This window comes from Symphodus melops (assembly GCF_947650265.1).
Source record: "Symphodus melops genome assembly, chromosome: 6".
Taxonomy (NCBI): domain Eukaryota; kingdom Metazoa; phylum Chordata; class Actinopteri; order Labriformes; family Labridae; genus Symphodus; species Symphodus melops.
This window is the reverse complement of record NC_136696.1, coordinates 27,347,127-27,361,316: the sequence shown is the minus strand read 5'-3', so window position 1 is coordinate 27,361,316 and position 14,190 is coordinate 27,347,127. Positions and strand designations below refer to the sequence as shown.

Below are 14,190 nucleotides of genomic sequence, written 5' to 3'. Positions count from 1 at the left end.
TGCAGAACTGATCCTAGTTTTTCTCTTCTGCTGTTCAGACTCTAACAACAAAGCAGCTTTGATACCTGCATTAAGATGTCTGTGCACAGACGTGACTTTAGAGCTGAAGTGTTGTCAGATTAAAGCCGACGTGTTCAGGGATTTGATTCTGGCCGCTGAGTATACTCTTTCGCTCTCAAACTTTTTTATTTCCTAAATGTGCAAAAACATGGCATGCAAGATCAATATTTGATCGACTACAAACAGAAACCAGAATGTTCCAAACAGGAACTTTATGTTGTGAAAAGCATCAGTGCGCTGCAAGATTCGGCTTGACAGAGACGGTTTGAAACATGATGAATTACAGTGTTTAATGTGATGAACGTACTTCTTCCCTTTACTTTGAAATGTTAAATATCACATATCTGTCACTAACATGTGTCTCTACTCTGTTTAAAAACCCTCCAGTGATGAGAAAAGTCCATCCTCTCCGTCTTCTGCCTGCTCCACTTTTCAGAAAATGTGTGCTCAAACAGGTCGTTTGGAGATGTTCCCTTCATGACATCACAAAGGGCAGAAGCCCCTCCCCCAGGTGGGTGACACTCCCACAGCTAGGTGTTTGTTCTGCCCTCTGAGTCTGCCTTCTCACCGTAAACAATAGGACATGGAGCCAGAAAGCACCGAGTACACCCGAGCCCTTCCAGAGAGGGGGCGTGGTCAGACACAGCTCATTTACATATTTAAAGCTACAGACACAGAAACAGCCTGTTCTGAGCAGGGCTGAAATAGAGGGGTTTATAGACATGATCAAATACAGGATCAGAGTGGATTTACAACAACACACTTCACACACATGTTGAAGAGGAGCTTTAATTTAGAATCTAATTTGATGAGCTCTTGACGAGAAAGCATCGGAGAATCATTCCTGATCATTTCTCTCATGTTCAGGGACTGCTACATGAGGAAGAAACAGATATCTGCAGAGAAATCCAAAGAGAGAAATATCAGAGGATCTTTCAAGCTGAAGCTTTGAAGCCAAAGAAAAGCAGCAAGAGCCAGTAGGAGGTCCTCAACCTCCGTTAAATAACTCTTCACAGCGTCCAAAACCCGGGTAACCTTTGAGTTTCTCTTTCTGTTTGAATCTACTTTGCGGCGGTCTCAGCTGGAGAGTCAAAAATAGACACAGCTTTGGTTGTGTGCTTGTTAAAAGTGCAGGTCAAAGTGTCTGCTTCAAAGAGTGATGCAAAGCGAGGCTGTTTGTATGAAACTACCGAGAGGTTAGAAACTAAAAGCTGCAGACGGACGACAGAGAGAAAAGTGGAATAAAGACGTTGAGTTGAAACTTTGACTCTGTCACGCATCTCTCTGTGCATAGAGGAGCAGCTTTTTAATCCTCCTGGATATGTCTGGAGGTAAAAATAGCCCCCTACTCTCATTATTAATACCGACCGAAGAGTCTGCGGATCAGATGTCCACGTGGAAGATCACCCGGTACCACACAGGTGATTATTAATAATGAGGATTTCTGTGATGTGAAGGGAGAATTAGATCACACCTGGAGCAGAGAGAGAGAGAGAGAGAGAGAGGACGAGTGTTCAGCTTCTAGATCTCACGTCTCTTCACATATTTACTGCATGGAAATAAAACTCAAACAGGAAGAACGACTGGGAGAAATGTTGAATGCACGACGCATCCTTTCTATTTTTGGAGTTTGAACCCAGACCATAATACTCATTATATTATATAGACACAAGGGGAGAGAGAGAGAGAGAGAGAGAGAGAGAGAGAGCCTCAGCGTGAGTTTGCAAAATTATCATCAGTCAACAGTCAATTGAAACTCGATGCCTGATACAGATGCATCCGTCTGTCCGTACTCTGTGTTCATTTTGTCTGTAATTCTGGAACGTTTTCTGGAATCTCGCAGATATGTGACACCTGGGAAGTGAGGGAGGAATCCTCCGCTAACCCCTCCAGCTTGTCTCTTAGTTTTAGGGGATGAACGCCCTGAAAAAAAATAATCAAGAAAACAATTCTGTCATAAACCCTGAACTGCTCCAAGTGGAAAGAGAACGATAAACCGACTGCAGGTTCGGTGTCGACTTTAAGTTTTAGCCGTCGTTGGAAGTTTCTCAGCTGGTTCAACATGCAACATGTCGCCTCACTGTGGTTATATTTTCTCTACGTCGAAGTCCGTCATATTCACCGAATCGTTTGAATCGATGAATTTCTATCCTGTAAAGTCAGCCGTCATCATCACAGCGGCTCTCCACCCAGAAATGTCCCGACGCAACGCTGAAGGTCAGCTCAGAGGACACACAGTCAGCAGCTCACATGTCCAGAGTCCCAGAGGAGACGACTGAGCAGCCTTTACTTTTATATAAGTCTATATTTTATTTGAGCTGCCGACTATGTGGAAGTCCTCAGGAACATTTATTGTCATACTCTTCATCACTGGTTCGAGTGTAAAGCAGAATGTGAAGTGAAGCTCTGAAATCAGAATTATAATAATTACCATCATGAAAAAAATTCACCAATTTCCAGACTGAATCGGAGGGTTGCTGGGTTAAATCCCAGCACAGATCAAATCGGTAAATTGGCCTGATTACTGCAGAGGTGCCCTTGAGCAAGGCACCAAACCCCACACCAGCTCAGGAACACTTGTTCCTCCCCCCCCCACCCACCAGTCTGACACCTCTCCATTAGTGCACGTCGACAGGATCCTGTGTGTGTGTGTGTGTGTGTGTGTGTGTGTGTGTGTGTGTGTAGCATGTTCAATAATGTCCCCTCGTGGGATTAATAAAGTTTATTTAAAGATAAAGATTAATGAATTATCTCATACTGAGAGGAACAACACTTAGATCTGTGTTGTAAAGCTGTGAAAGACTGCTTTAAACACACACACACACACACACACACACACACACACGGTGCTCTGTCGAGTACACGCTGTTATTCTACAAAGGCTGCCCTGTCCTTCAACTGTGTTATAAAATGCATTCTGTCATTTGTGCAGCTGTAGCTGTTTGAAGTCCAGACTGTCGGGGTGAAAAGCTCCAGCTGTCAGACGGAAACGCGACGCAGCAGCACTCGGGGAGCTGATAGGTTTTGATGTGGCGAGCGGCGTTGGCTGTCAGCAGCGTCTCTGAAACACGAATGAAGAACCAGCGCTGTTGTTTCCCTCGACTCAGAGACATCGCCGCTGTCCGTCAGAGCGGCTGTCGTTCATGTCCGTGTGTCTCGACAAAACGCACGACTGTGAGACCTCGTCTGAACGGACACATTTGACTTCCAACAGACGTGGACGCCTCTCTTACTTGAACTACCCGCGGACGAGTTTGGATGATGTCTCAGATCTCCGTGTTGAGACTCTGAAGTTTTAATGAATCTCATAATCACATCTGACGGCCTGCATGCACGACGGCTGCTTTCTGTCTGATGTGTTCTCCTCGTCCTGTTAGCCTCCAGGCTACACGGGAGCTAATCAACTCTGAGCTGCTGAAATGACAGTTATCACCTCCTCCTCCTCCTCCTCCTCCTCCTCTCTGTTTGAAAACATGCCGTCAGACCTCTGTGAGCTCTGCACGAGCAGCAGTCTTTACAAAATGCACAAAAAGAGGTCACAGTCTGACAGTCAGTGACCAGAGGAGAGGACGATTGAACCTTCACCCCTCAGCGCGCTCATGTCAGCTCAGACTGGATCACACTGATTTTAAAAAGGTGAGAGGCAGGTGCTCAGTCCGAAGGGATGTGGGTTCAAGTACTGATGCGGACCAAAACTGTGGAAGCTGGTCTGGTAGCTGCAGAGGTGCCAGACCACTACTGGAGCACTTCCAAGGTGCTCTTGAGCAAGGCACTGAACCCCCCACCAGCTCAGAGGGCGCGCTCTGACATCTCTCCATGAATGCACGTCCACAGGTCCTGCTGTGTGTCTCTCCAACAACAGTGTGAGAACCAGAAGAGATTAATAAAGAATATGAAATAAAAATTAAAATCCTCAAACCATGCGCACACTGATAGACGATTCCAGAACAGACGATGAGACATTTAAAGTGACGGTTTGAGAGTAAACGTAAATGTAACCCTGATGCACGCTTTTTTTTTTTTTTTTTTTTTTTTTTTTTTTCCAACTTCAGAGCTCGACTTTTGTAGTGCAGAGATCTGGACTCAGGGCGGTACAAGATGGAGAAGCACCCGGAGCGTTCTGCGGTAATTGGGAGTCAGTCTGTGTGAAGATGATGTAAGCGACGGGCGAGAGTGGCGGCGGCGGCGGCGGCAGTGGCGGCAGCTTTGTGTTTCCTCGTTAGCAGCATCATCGGCCCTGTTTACTCCTCCATCTGTTGCAGCAACACCGTGATGAAAAAGTTGTTGTTCGTCCTCACTAAACACCATTAAAGTCAACTTTAAAAGAGACACGTGTGAGCTACATCAGCTTCAGTCTGGAGACGCCAGACGTCAGGTTTCTCTGCAGCTGTCAGACGACGCACGCTCCCTCGTATGAGACCTCTGACTCGTCACTCAACACGTGCAGGAAATCCTTTCTTAAGGTCATAAAGGAAATCTTACATTCATTTTAATTTCTCTATCTCGCACACGTAAAGTATTTGTGATGACTTTCTGATCTCAGACTTCTGAACGTGTTTTTGTGATTGAGCGGCGTAAACATCTTCGTATAGCTGCAGAATAATGAAATTACAGCGCCTTGTTTTCTCTGATTGGACTTCTGCAGCCTCAATCACAGCTGACATGTAATCCATTAACGAGCGAGGGGAACAAAGACAACCCGACATGTTGTTGAGATGAGCTTTTATCAGCTTTATTTTTTTTTTATTTCTTGCAAATTGAAAATCAGAACAACAATCAGAGAGCGGGGGGAAACAGGAGTCACCGTGTTTGTCCTGAGAGTGAGTGCGGAGGAATAATGATGAGGCTGGAATTGGTTTGGACGTGACGCTGAGGCTGTTTTGCTGATCCTCCTGACGACGCCTAATGAGTCTCTGCAGCGAGAGACGGAGCCAGAATTCCACATGAGGTCGGACAGAATGTCTTTGGGAAAAACACAAAGCGCCGCAGACGACTCACGCCGTCAGAGTCAAGGTTGTGAGTGTCGGACAGGTCTAAGATGATCACTGAGAGCAGGCGGGAGGTGTTGAAACAGAGAGGTCAAAGGTCAAGCTGTGCGTGCTGCTAATTCTGCTTCCTCCCCTCCCGTGACCGCCGTGACCCTGAGATCGATAGAGGAACGTACTCATCAAGGATGTTGGAATCCCCTCAGCGTGTCTCCGAGGACGTCTGAGTGAATCTGCAGGATAACTGACTGGATTTGAACTGCGGCAGCTTTTCCTGCATGTCACTTCCTGTTCTCTCTCCCAGACTTCTGACCTCACTGTCCTAGCTCTCATTAAAGGCATAAAAAGCCCCGTAATAAACCTTTAAATATGTGTTTTTTTATATTTGCTCACCAAGTGTTTGTCCTCCACAGCTCTGCACACTCACAGCTATTATGATGATCGACACCTGCAGCACATAACAGACACTTCAAGCAATTATGGCGTTTTTGTTTTTGTTTTTTTTCTCGCTCCATTCTGTCCTACAAAATCAGATTGTGTTATTTTTTTTCCTCACATCGTGTCGACACATAATAATCAGCAGGTTCTCAGATGAGACTGGGATGCTTCTTCATGACTTACGACCTGTCTTTACTGGAACAACTCATTTGGCTTTTTTTTTTTAATGAAATATTTTACTAAACTCTCCTGTTTTGTTTTTGTTTTTTTAGCTTCTGAGAAGTTTTCTTTTCTTTTTTCTTCATCAAACTGGACGGGGGGTTGTTGGTGCAATCTTTTTAAAAACCCTTCAAAGCTCGGCAGACGAGAAGAGGGGTCGATATTTACCAACATATTTCACTTTAATTTGAAGAAGCACACTCGTCTTACTCAGACATCGTCAGACTTTCAGGACTCGATTGCTGCTTTGACTAACAGCAGGGACTCCACCGTCTGATCACGCTGTCTCCAGCGTTTCTCTTCATAATAATCAGTTTACGTCGAGCGGCAGCCATGACGAGTTGAAGCAGTCGTCTATTTTAAGACAGTCGGGATGTGCGTGGTGACTCGGTGTCGTCCCCTCATCGTGACGCTCGACTGAGCGAGGCGATGACCTGATTAGAGACTCCTCTGTTGTCGACGCTGTTTGCTTGTCCTGCAGTGTGTCGGCTTTTTGTTTTTCTTTCAGAGACAAAGACAAACAACCGGCGAGATCGTCATGAAATTCAGTAAGAAGAATAATCATGTGCAGAGGAAGAACTCTGGACTGAAGTCTTATTATTATATATCCAGGACAACTTTCAGATGTTTAAAAAACACCTGTAAATGAATTTGATTGGATGGTGACTGAGCCAACGACTTGTCTGTGGTTTATTCGATAATGTACCAGTAAGGTTTCTGAAACAGCGTCTTTATAACTGTGACGGTTGCTCTCTTATCCGCCGATCTGAGACGGGCGCTCTGCAGCTTTTTGATTGGCAGCTGCTCCTCGTCTACAGATGTTTCAGATAACCAGCAGCTGCTCATTTCAATTCCACGTTCAGAGCTCGGGCGCAGTCAGCTGTGCAGGCACGGGTTTCCTGTGACTGGGTCAGCACACATTTCATCCAACCGTCTTGTTTTTGTTTTGTCTTTTTACATTTCAGGGTAAAAGAGAGATGGAGGTTAGCGTGATGGACAGTCCAGTACGTACAGGAGGAGGTGGTCAGTATTCACATGTTTTTAATCAATCATGATCCGTGTCCATGTAAATTTTTTTTATTAAATCCCTCCATGAATCCATAACTACGAACTACATCAAGATGGCTGTGTGATTCTAGCAGTTATGTTGCGTGCTCCACGTACAGAGGCTATAGTCCTTTTCGCAGCAGCTTTGGGTTCAAATCCGACCTCTGACCTTTGTGCATGTCATTCCCCTCTCTCTCTCCTCCAAACGTTTCCTGTCTATCTTCAGCTGCCCAATTCAATAAAAGGCCAAAAACATAGCAAACAAAAGAAGGAAAAAAGATGCTCTGGTGGTTTTGGTTGCACCCAATCTAAGCGGGCGACCCGGGTTCGAATCCGATCCTGAGGCTCCTTTCTCTGTATGTCAACAATAAACACACTCTTTATATTAAAACTACATGAACTAACACGCCAACATAAAAACAATACATAGAAATACACTGGGAAAATAAAGGTTTCCCTGAGTTAATACTGATGTGGACACGTCAGAGGCTCTTATTTTGAAATCTTTCAGCCTTGATATTTCCACCACACAGCACTTTATCTTTGCTCGGCGAGTTTGGGAGGTTTTGGGGTTTTTTTTATATTTGCAGAAGAGAAATATGTGAAATTTAGAGGTGCTGAAGAATAATTAACGAGTGGTTTAAGAATAGAAGGAGAGTTTATTTTTAATGAGAGCGTGACTATGAGGTTGACAGTTTTGGATGTTGGGAGGGTTTGGACATGTTTCGTTGTTACACTGAGGAGTCGCACGCTGTTGAATCGCTCGCTTCCTCCTCCAGAATGAATTTATTCAAATCCAATTAAAGCCTCTGCAGCTTTTTGCTCCGTTAATTTCTGTTTGTTTGTTTTCCTCTCAGCTGCTGATTTGCTCTTTCTTTATTTTTCGCAGTGTGTTCATAATTCCCATGAATATATGTTCGACTTAATGGAGCGTGGAGAATTAATTTGGACTCTGAAGGCTCCTTAGGTAAGCTTTCTGCACCGCGGGCAAAACAGTGAATCGGCTGCATAATAGGCTTGTTTCCAGGATCTTGATGAGCTTTATGAGCGGGCCGAGGAAAGAAAAGAGGAACTCAGTAAACAGACGGCGTGAGGGAATTAAATTCAGAGAGCAGTTTGGTGCTCATTAACGCTTTTCACACTGAGATGATCAATGAAGAAAAGACGACGACGATGAGACGCACCACCTCCTCTTTATGTTCTCTATGTTCTCTAAAGGATCATTTGGTCTCTGTCGGGGTTTTAATGACTGTGTGTCCCTGTACATGTGCTCACATCTCACTGTGTGTAACGTTTCTGTGATGAACCACTCATCTGCTTTCATTAAGATGGGCAAGTGGAAATCGGATATTTCACCTGTTTCGTAGGAAATGTCTGCCTGCACAGCTGACTGCGTTTGAGCTCTGAGTGTTGAATTAGAATGAGCAGCTACTGGATTTTATGATCGCCCTGCAGCAGTGTTGATTATCTGAAACATCTGCATCGAGGAGGAGAGTCAGAAGCAGCTGCCAACAACAAGCTGCAGAGTGTCTGTTTCAGATGAAAGAGAGAGAGGGAAACCTGATCAATGTATTATTCATCAAAAACCACAAAAACTGGAAGAAAGTAAGAACACCTGTGAAATCTTTAAAGATGCCGTTTTGGTCTCTAACTGCATGAAAAATTATTTATGCAAAGGGGGAGTGAAATGTAGAGGATGGATGGATGATGGATGGATGAAAGATGAATGGATGAATGTATGATGGATGGATGGGTGGATGATGGGTGGATGATGGATGAATGGATGGATGATGGATGGATGAATTAATGGATGATAAATTAATGGATGGATGGATGAATTAATGGATGGATGAATTAATGGATGATGAATTAATGGATGGATGAATTAATGGATGGATGCTGGACGGATAAAAATGGACACAATTCTGGTTAAATTGATGGACGTAAGTATGAATGCATGACAGGATGACAGGATGGATGCATGGACTGACTTTATTGATACCTATCTTGTGGCGTTACAGTCCAGCAGTAGTTTATCACTGAGCTGATATCAAAAGATAAAGAAATGAGCCGTAGACTTAAACAGACACATCGTGACGGACGAAGACATCAGGGCAACGGCATGACTCGTTTTTAACTTTGTAAAATGAGTCAAACTGGGAGTGTGTCTTTAAATCAGCCAAACTGTCGTCGTCACACTATTAAAGCTGCTCTCGTGCGGAGTCTCACCGAGGGTTAAATTCACCATTACACAACGCTCTGTAACAAACTACACACAGGCTCATTAGAGCTGCTGAAGAAGGAAACACAAGCTCTTTGATTTGACATCACTGCCGTCCTCGTCAAGCTAAAAGTCTCCACACGGAGCACTTTACATCCTAACGGTACATGTTGTGTTCATTCACAGACTGAAGGACTAAAACAAAGTCGGTGTGTTGCAGAGATGAAGCTGAAGATGTAGATGGATAGCCAACACTCCTCACTGCACGTTAAGGCTGCAGGTAAATACAGAGACGCTGTTTTCAATCAGAGAGACGTCAAACGCAGCCAAGAAGAAAAAAAAGTCAGGAGGCTCCAGCTCTCTCTGTGTGTTTTCCAGGTTGACCTACAGTTACTTTAAGATTGCATTTCCAATATGGCGACCGCCGCCATCGAGCTTCAACACTGAATATTTAATGACCCTGAACACAAGCGAAGACATTCACAGTGAATTTGATCTGAATGATTATTGATTGACAGGATGAACACGTCGCTCTCTGTCTATCACCTCTTTCATACATGGCTACATGTCAAACTCCGTCTGTTAGGCCTCGGGTTGGTTGATGCTGTTACAGCCCAAGTCTGGAGAAGTGCCCTTGAGCAAGGTAGCATACTCCCAACAGCTTGAGTCAGGATGTGTCCTGATTGTCCTTCGTGTCTGTGTTGCAGCATGTTGCTCTACACCAGAGTGAAGAGTTGCAGATAGTGGTCTTGTGGGTCAGATAGTGGTCTTATGGGTCACATAGTGGTCTTGTGGGTCAGATAGGGGTCTTGTGGGTCAGGTAGTGGTCTTGTTGGTCAGATAGTGGTCTTGTGGGTCAGATAGTGGTCTTGTGGGTCAGGTAGTGGTCTTGTTGGTCAGATAGTGGTCTTGTGGGTCAGGTAGTGGTCTTGTGGGTCAGATAGTGGTCTTGTGGGTCAGGTAGTGGTCTTGTGGGTCAGATAGTGGTCTTGTGAGTCAGGTAGTGGTCTTGTGAGTCAGGTAGTGGTCTTGTGGGTCAGGTAGTGGTCTTGTGGGTCAGGTAGTGGTCTTGTAGGTGAGGTAGTGGTCTTGTGAGTCGGGTAGTGGTCTTGTGGGTCAGGTAGTGGTCTTGTGGGTCAGGTAGTGGTCTTGTGGGTCAGGTAGTGGTCTTGTGGGTCAGGTAGTGGTCTTGTAGGTGAGGTAGTGGTCTTGTGAGTCGGGTAGTGGTCTTGTGGGTCAGGTAGTGGTCTTGTGGGTCAGGTAGGGGTCTTGTGGGTCAGGTAGGGGTCTTGTGGGTCAGGTAGTGGTCTATTTCTATACGTATTGATATTTTAATTGGAGTCCACGTTCACAGACAAACATGTCCGACAACTTTCACCTCTAAATCTCATCAGTTCGTTCTAAAGTGAGTCAAGATCCTATCGGCCGTTTGAGTCTCTTTACATTCACACACGTTTCCTGGAGGTCGAGTCAGTTCCTCGTGATCGTTGGTGGGGACGGCCTGCTGCCGTCGACCCCCTCCGTCCATCTCCCTGGATCCCATTATCCGAGCCGGCTCGTCCAAGATTTCTGCCTCCTAGAAGGAAGTATGATGGAGCCTTGTTTGTGTGATCTTTTGTGTGTGGTGTCTGTTCCTTGTTGCTGCCACGAGACTCTTTTAAAAATCTATTTTATAGGCATCGACTACCTGCGGGGGGAAACTGGCACCTTGAGCTCCCATCTCTGTTGATTCAGATCATATTACTGAATGTCACTATCCTGAAGTCTTAGTTACTAACCACATGTTGTCCTGGGAGCTCCTGGACTGTCACGTCACGGAGGTCATGTGAATCGTTGGTAAGGGATTCAATAGGATGACTTGTTTGTTTTCAGTCGTCGTGTTTAACAGCTGATCCAGCTGAAGAAGAGAGAACGGCTCCCTGTTTTATCACGATGCTGTTTTTCCATCTACCTGTTTTTTCTTTTCTTTTTTTTTTTATGGCCGTTCTCAATGTGCTCATTAAAGACGTTTCTACGCTCGTGGGTGTCGGGGAAAAGTTTGTGCATCGACAAAAAGAACGATCAACAAAATGCAGAGGAAGCAGACTTGGGAGATATTTCATTATGTAAATGAAGATTCTCCTAACGAGAGAAGAAACCCTCAGATCTGTGCGGAGTAATGAGGAGAGTGTTTCCTTCATCACATTCAAACCTGAAACAAACACATCCTGCAGTCTCTGTCTTCACCTTCTACAACTGTCTACTGACATCTGACAGGAGAAACAGCGCCTCCTACTGTTGATTAGGGTGAAAATAAACGCTTTTTTGGTCCATGGACTTATAGTGGTTTCGTGGTCTTCTGACCGCTCAAAGCTCTTTCACACCGCAGGTCACATGTCTACACCATCAGAAGGTGCCGGAGCGGAAGCGATTCAGGGTTGCCCAAGGACACATCGGACATGTAGCTGCAGGAGCTGGGGATTGAACCGCTGAGACTCCGAGCCACAGCGGGCCCCTACTTTCACACAGTGTGATGAGTGATACCTCGTGATAATACAAAACAATCCACCCACTGAAGCTTAAAAACAAACTAAATCGATAAGGTAAGATGAGCGTTGGAGAAAAACAGATCCATCCAAGTTGGCAAGCTTTCCGTACTAAAACACTGCTCATGTGTGAGTACATATTTTTTAATAATTGACAAGAACAGTTTCCACAACATTGGATACCTACAACCAGATTTAACATCCTGGCATCATCGCAGTAAAACTCATTCTCCTCCGATAAGGCTGCTTGAGATGTTTTTTTTGCACCTTTTCGATCCACTGATGTGCGTATATGTAGCCTATGTAGCTATATACACATCTGGCTATATGTAGCCTTTAGCCTTTTCTTGTAAAAATGAAAATATGTAAGATTAGGATTGTTTGATGTCAGATAAGTGGACTTTATGTTGGACTCTTAGAATCCGGGAGGAACTTTTTTCACCATTGTGAAGTAAAATAAATCTATAAAATAAAACTATAAATATAATAATCTATCGAAGCAGTCATTCTGCAGAAAGGTATCATCATATCATTTTTCTGTCCCAAGGCTTTACCAAAAACATTTCACTTAAAACCGTTACAGTTTTTTTTATTGTATCCTTCAACAACAAATGTTATTTTTACCACTACCCCTTCCTGAGTTATTCATTAATCAATATTTATATATTTTTTGCCAAATAAGAATATACTTTGAGGTCATTTTTTTTTGTGTCATTCATCACAATAATGTAAACATGACTGTCAGATATGTTAATGACTTTACCTTAAGGTTTGTGTTAACTCTTTAATAAAAGTGATGATTTAGTTGCAATATGCTGTTAATTTGTGAAAGGGAGGACTGTCTGCAGAGAGAGAGAGAGAGAGAGAGAGAGAGAGAGAGAGAGAGAGAGAGAGAGAGAGAGAGAGACGCAATGCTTCCTCTCTCATGATTTGTCTCTCTGGATCTTTCCATTAAAAAAATCAGCGGTCCCACACTGGAGCTCAGTCCGCCCTCCGAGCGCCCCATGTCGGACATAAAGCCCCGTCTGCCCTCGGTGTGGACCCCCATCCGGTGTTACTAATTAACTGTTCTCCATCCCCCCTGCCTTCATCACAGTCAACTGTCAAGCACACACACACACGGGACGACAGGTGCGTAAAAACAGGTGCACAAGTGCGCGCACACGTTACATGAACCTTATCAGTTCACAGGTCACGGTCACCAAATCACCAATCATTAAAGGCGATTGTTCTATCGATTTCAAAATCTTTTTTCCTTGACCTATAGAGGCACTTGACGCTCGTTTTGACCTTACACACACACTCACACACACACTCAAGAGTAAATGCATTCGGACTGACAGAGCCGTACCTTCTCGGAGGACCTGGCTGTGGAGGAGCAGCAGGAGCAGGAAGCAGACCGCAGCTGCAGTCAGAGCCCAGGCCAGTCGGAGGAGCTGCATGAGGGAGATCCACGAGGAGCCAAAAAAAGAGTCCGAAGAGTGATTATCCGCAGGCTGGAGCGCCCTCACTGCGCCACATCCATCCCGAGCCGAGCCAGAGGAGGACGGAGCCGAGAGACGGGAGGCATCCCCGGGCTGTGAAACCACCTAGGCACCTGGGGTGTCAAATCCTGAACCAAGAAGCCTTTAAACAGTAGAGACGTTTTAGTTTTCCCTCCCGGGACTCTCCGGGTGTTTTTCTTCGCCTCGCTCCGCAGCGCGTCACGGGGCGCAGCGGCAGCCGGCAGCGGCAGGTTCCCGGGATGACCCCCACAACGGCATGTTCATAAACACACGACACCTGCTCCTGATAACAAGTTGCCTGTAACTTTAAGCTCTCAGCGCGCAAAATCCATCAGGACTCTTCGTCGGCTTGTACGAGTAAATCCCTCCACAAGTGGAAACACCGACACGGAGCCCGGCTGGAGCAGCTCAGCGGGCATGTTGATCGTTTCCCAGCCGGGTGTGTGGCCCCGCGGACCGGAGAGGCGAGGAGCAGGAGGAGGAGGAGGAGGAAGAGAGGGAGGAGGGAGGAGGAAGAGGTGCAGCTGCTGCCTCCGGGACTGAAGATGCGCTGGGATCTGCACCAACTCTCACTCTCTCTCTCTCTCTCTCTCTCTCTCTCTCTCTCTCAACTGACGTCACACCGGTTACAATAACGTGTGTCAAATCCATCTACACGCTGTGACACACCGTGAGGTACAACAAGGTGGAAAAGTGACACTTAAGGGGCCAAAAGGTGTGCGCGCGCGTGCCGCTGTGATGTTAACCAGAAATACAGACTATACATGGCAAATATATGACCATTATATCTGTATTAGAATCAAATAATAGAATTAATTAAAACGAGATTTATGCAATCAATACTCTGTAGAGTTCTGTCTTAATGTAATGTCGGATTATTTTGGACTTTAATATCCTCTCGCAAAGCTCAGCATCACACTGATAAAATAAAGTCCAGTCAAAAACCAGATCCTCAACAGAGGAGCTGCTTATCAACAGGCAAGACAGGCAACGGCTTGGGGCCCCAGATCAGTATATAGGGCCCCCCTCAGGGCTCAGAACACTTTAAACCACAGCAGCGGCCTAAAACGTGCAAATTTTGCAACGACAGTAGGAGACCTCCTTTAGGGGGCCCCATCTGACCTCCTCACTCTTATGGCCTCACTCATGCATTATTGCTGTTTAAGCTAACGAAGAGAGGAAGGATCCAT

At 45.3% G+C, this 14,190-nt stretch overlaps 1 protein-coding gene across 1 annotated transcript in view; it reads right to left on the bottom strand.

The window, feature by feature from the left end:
• Window positions 1-13,830, bottom strand: part of LOC306824905 (chemokine-like protein TAFA-5) — a 34,332-nt gene extending 20,502 nt beyond the window's left edge. The window contains exon 1 of the mRNA XM_079345314.1: window positions 12,847-13,830. Coding sequence (XP_079201440.1) covers window positions 12,847-12,937 — 91 coding nt within the window. The 5' untranslated portion in view covers window positions 12,938-13,830. The remainder of the gene's footprint in view (window positions 1-12,846) is intronic.
• Window positions 13,831-14,190: the final 360 nt, after the last annotated feature.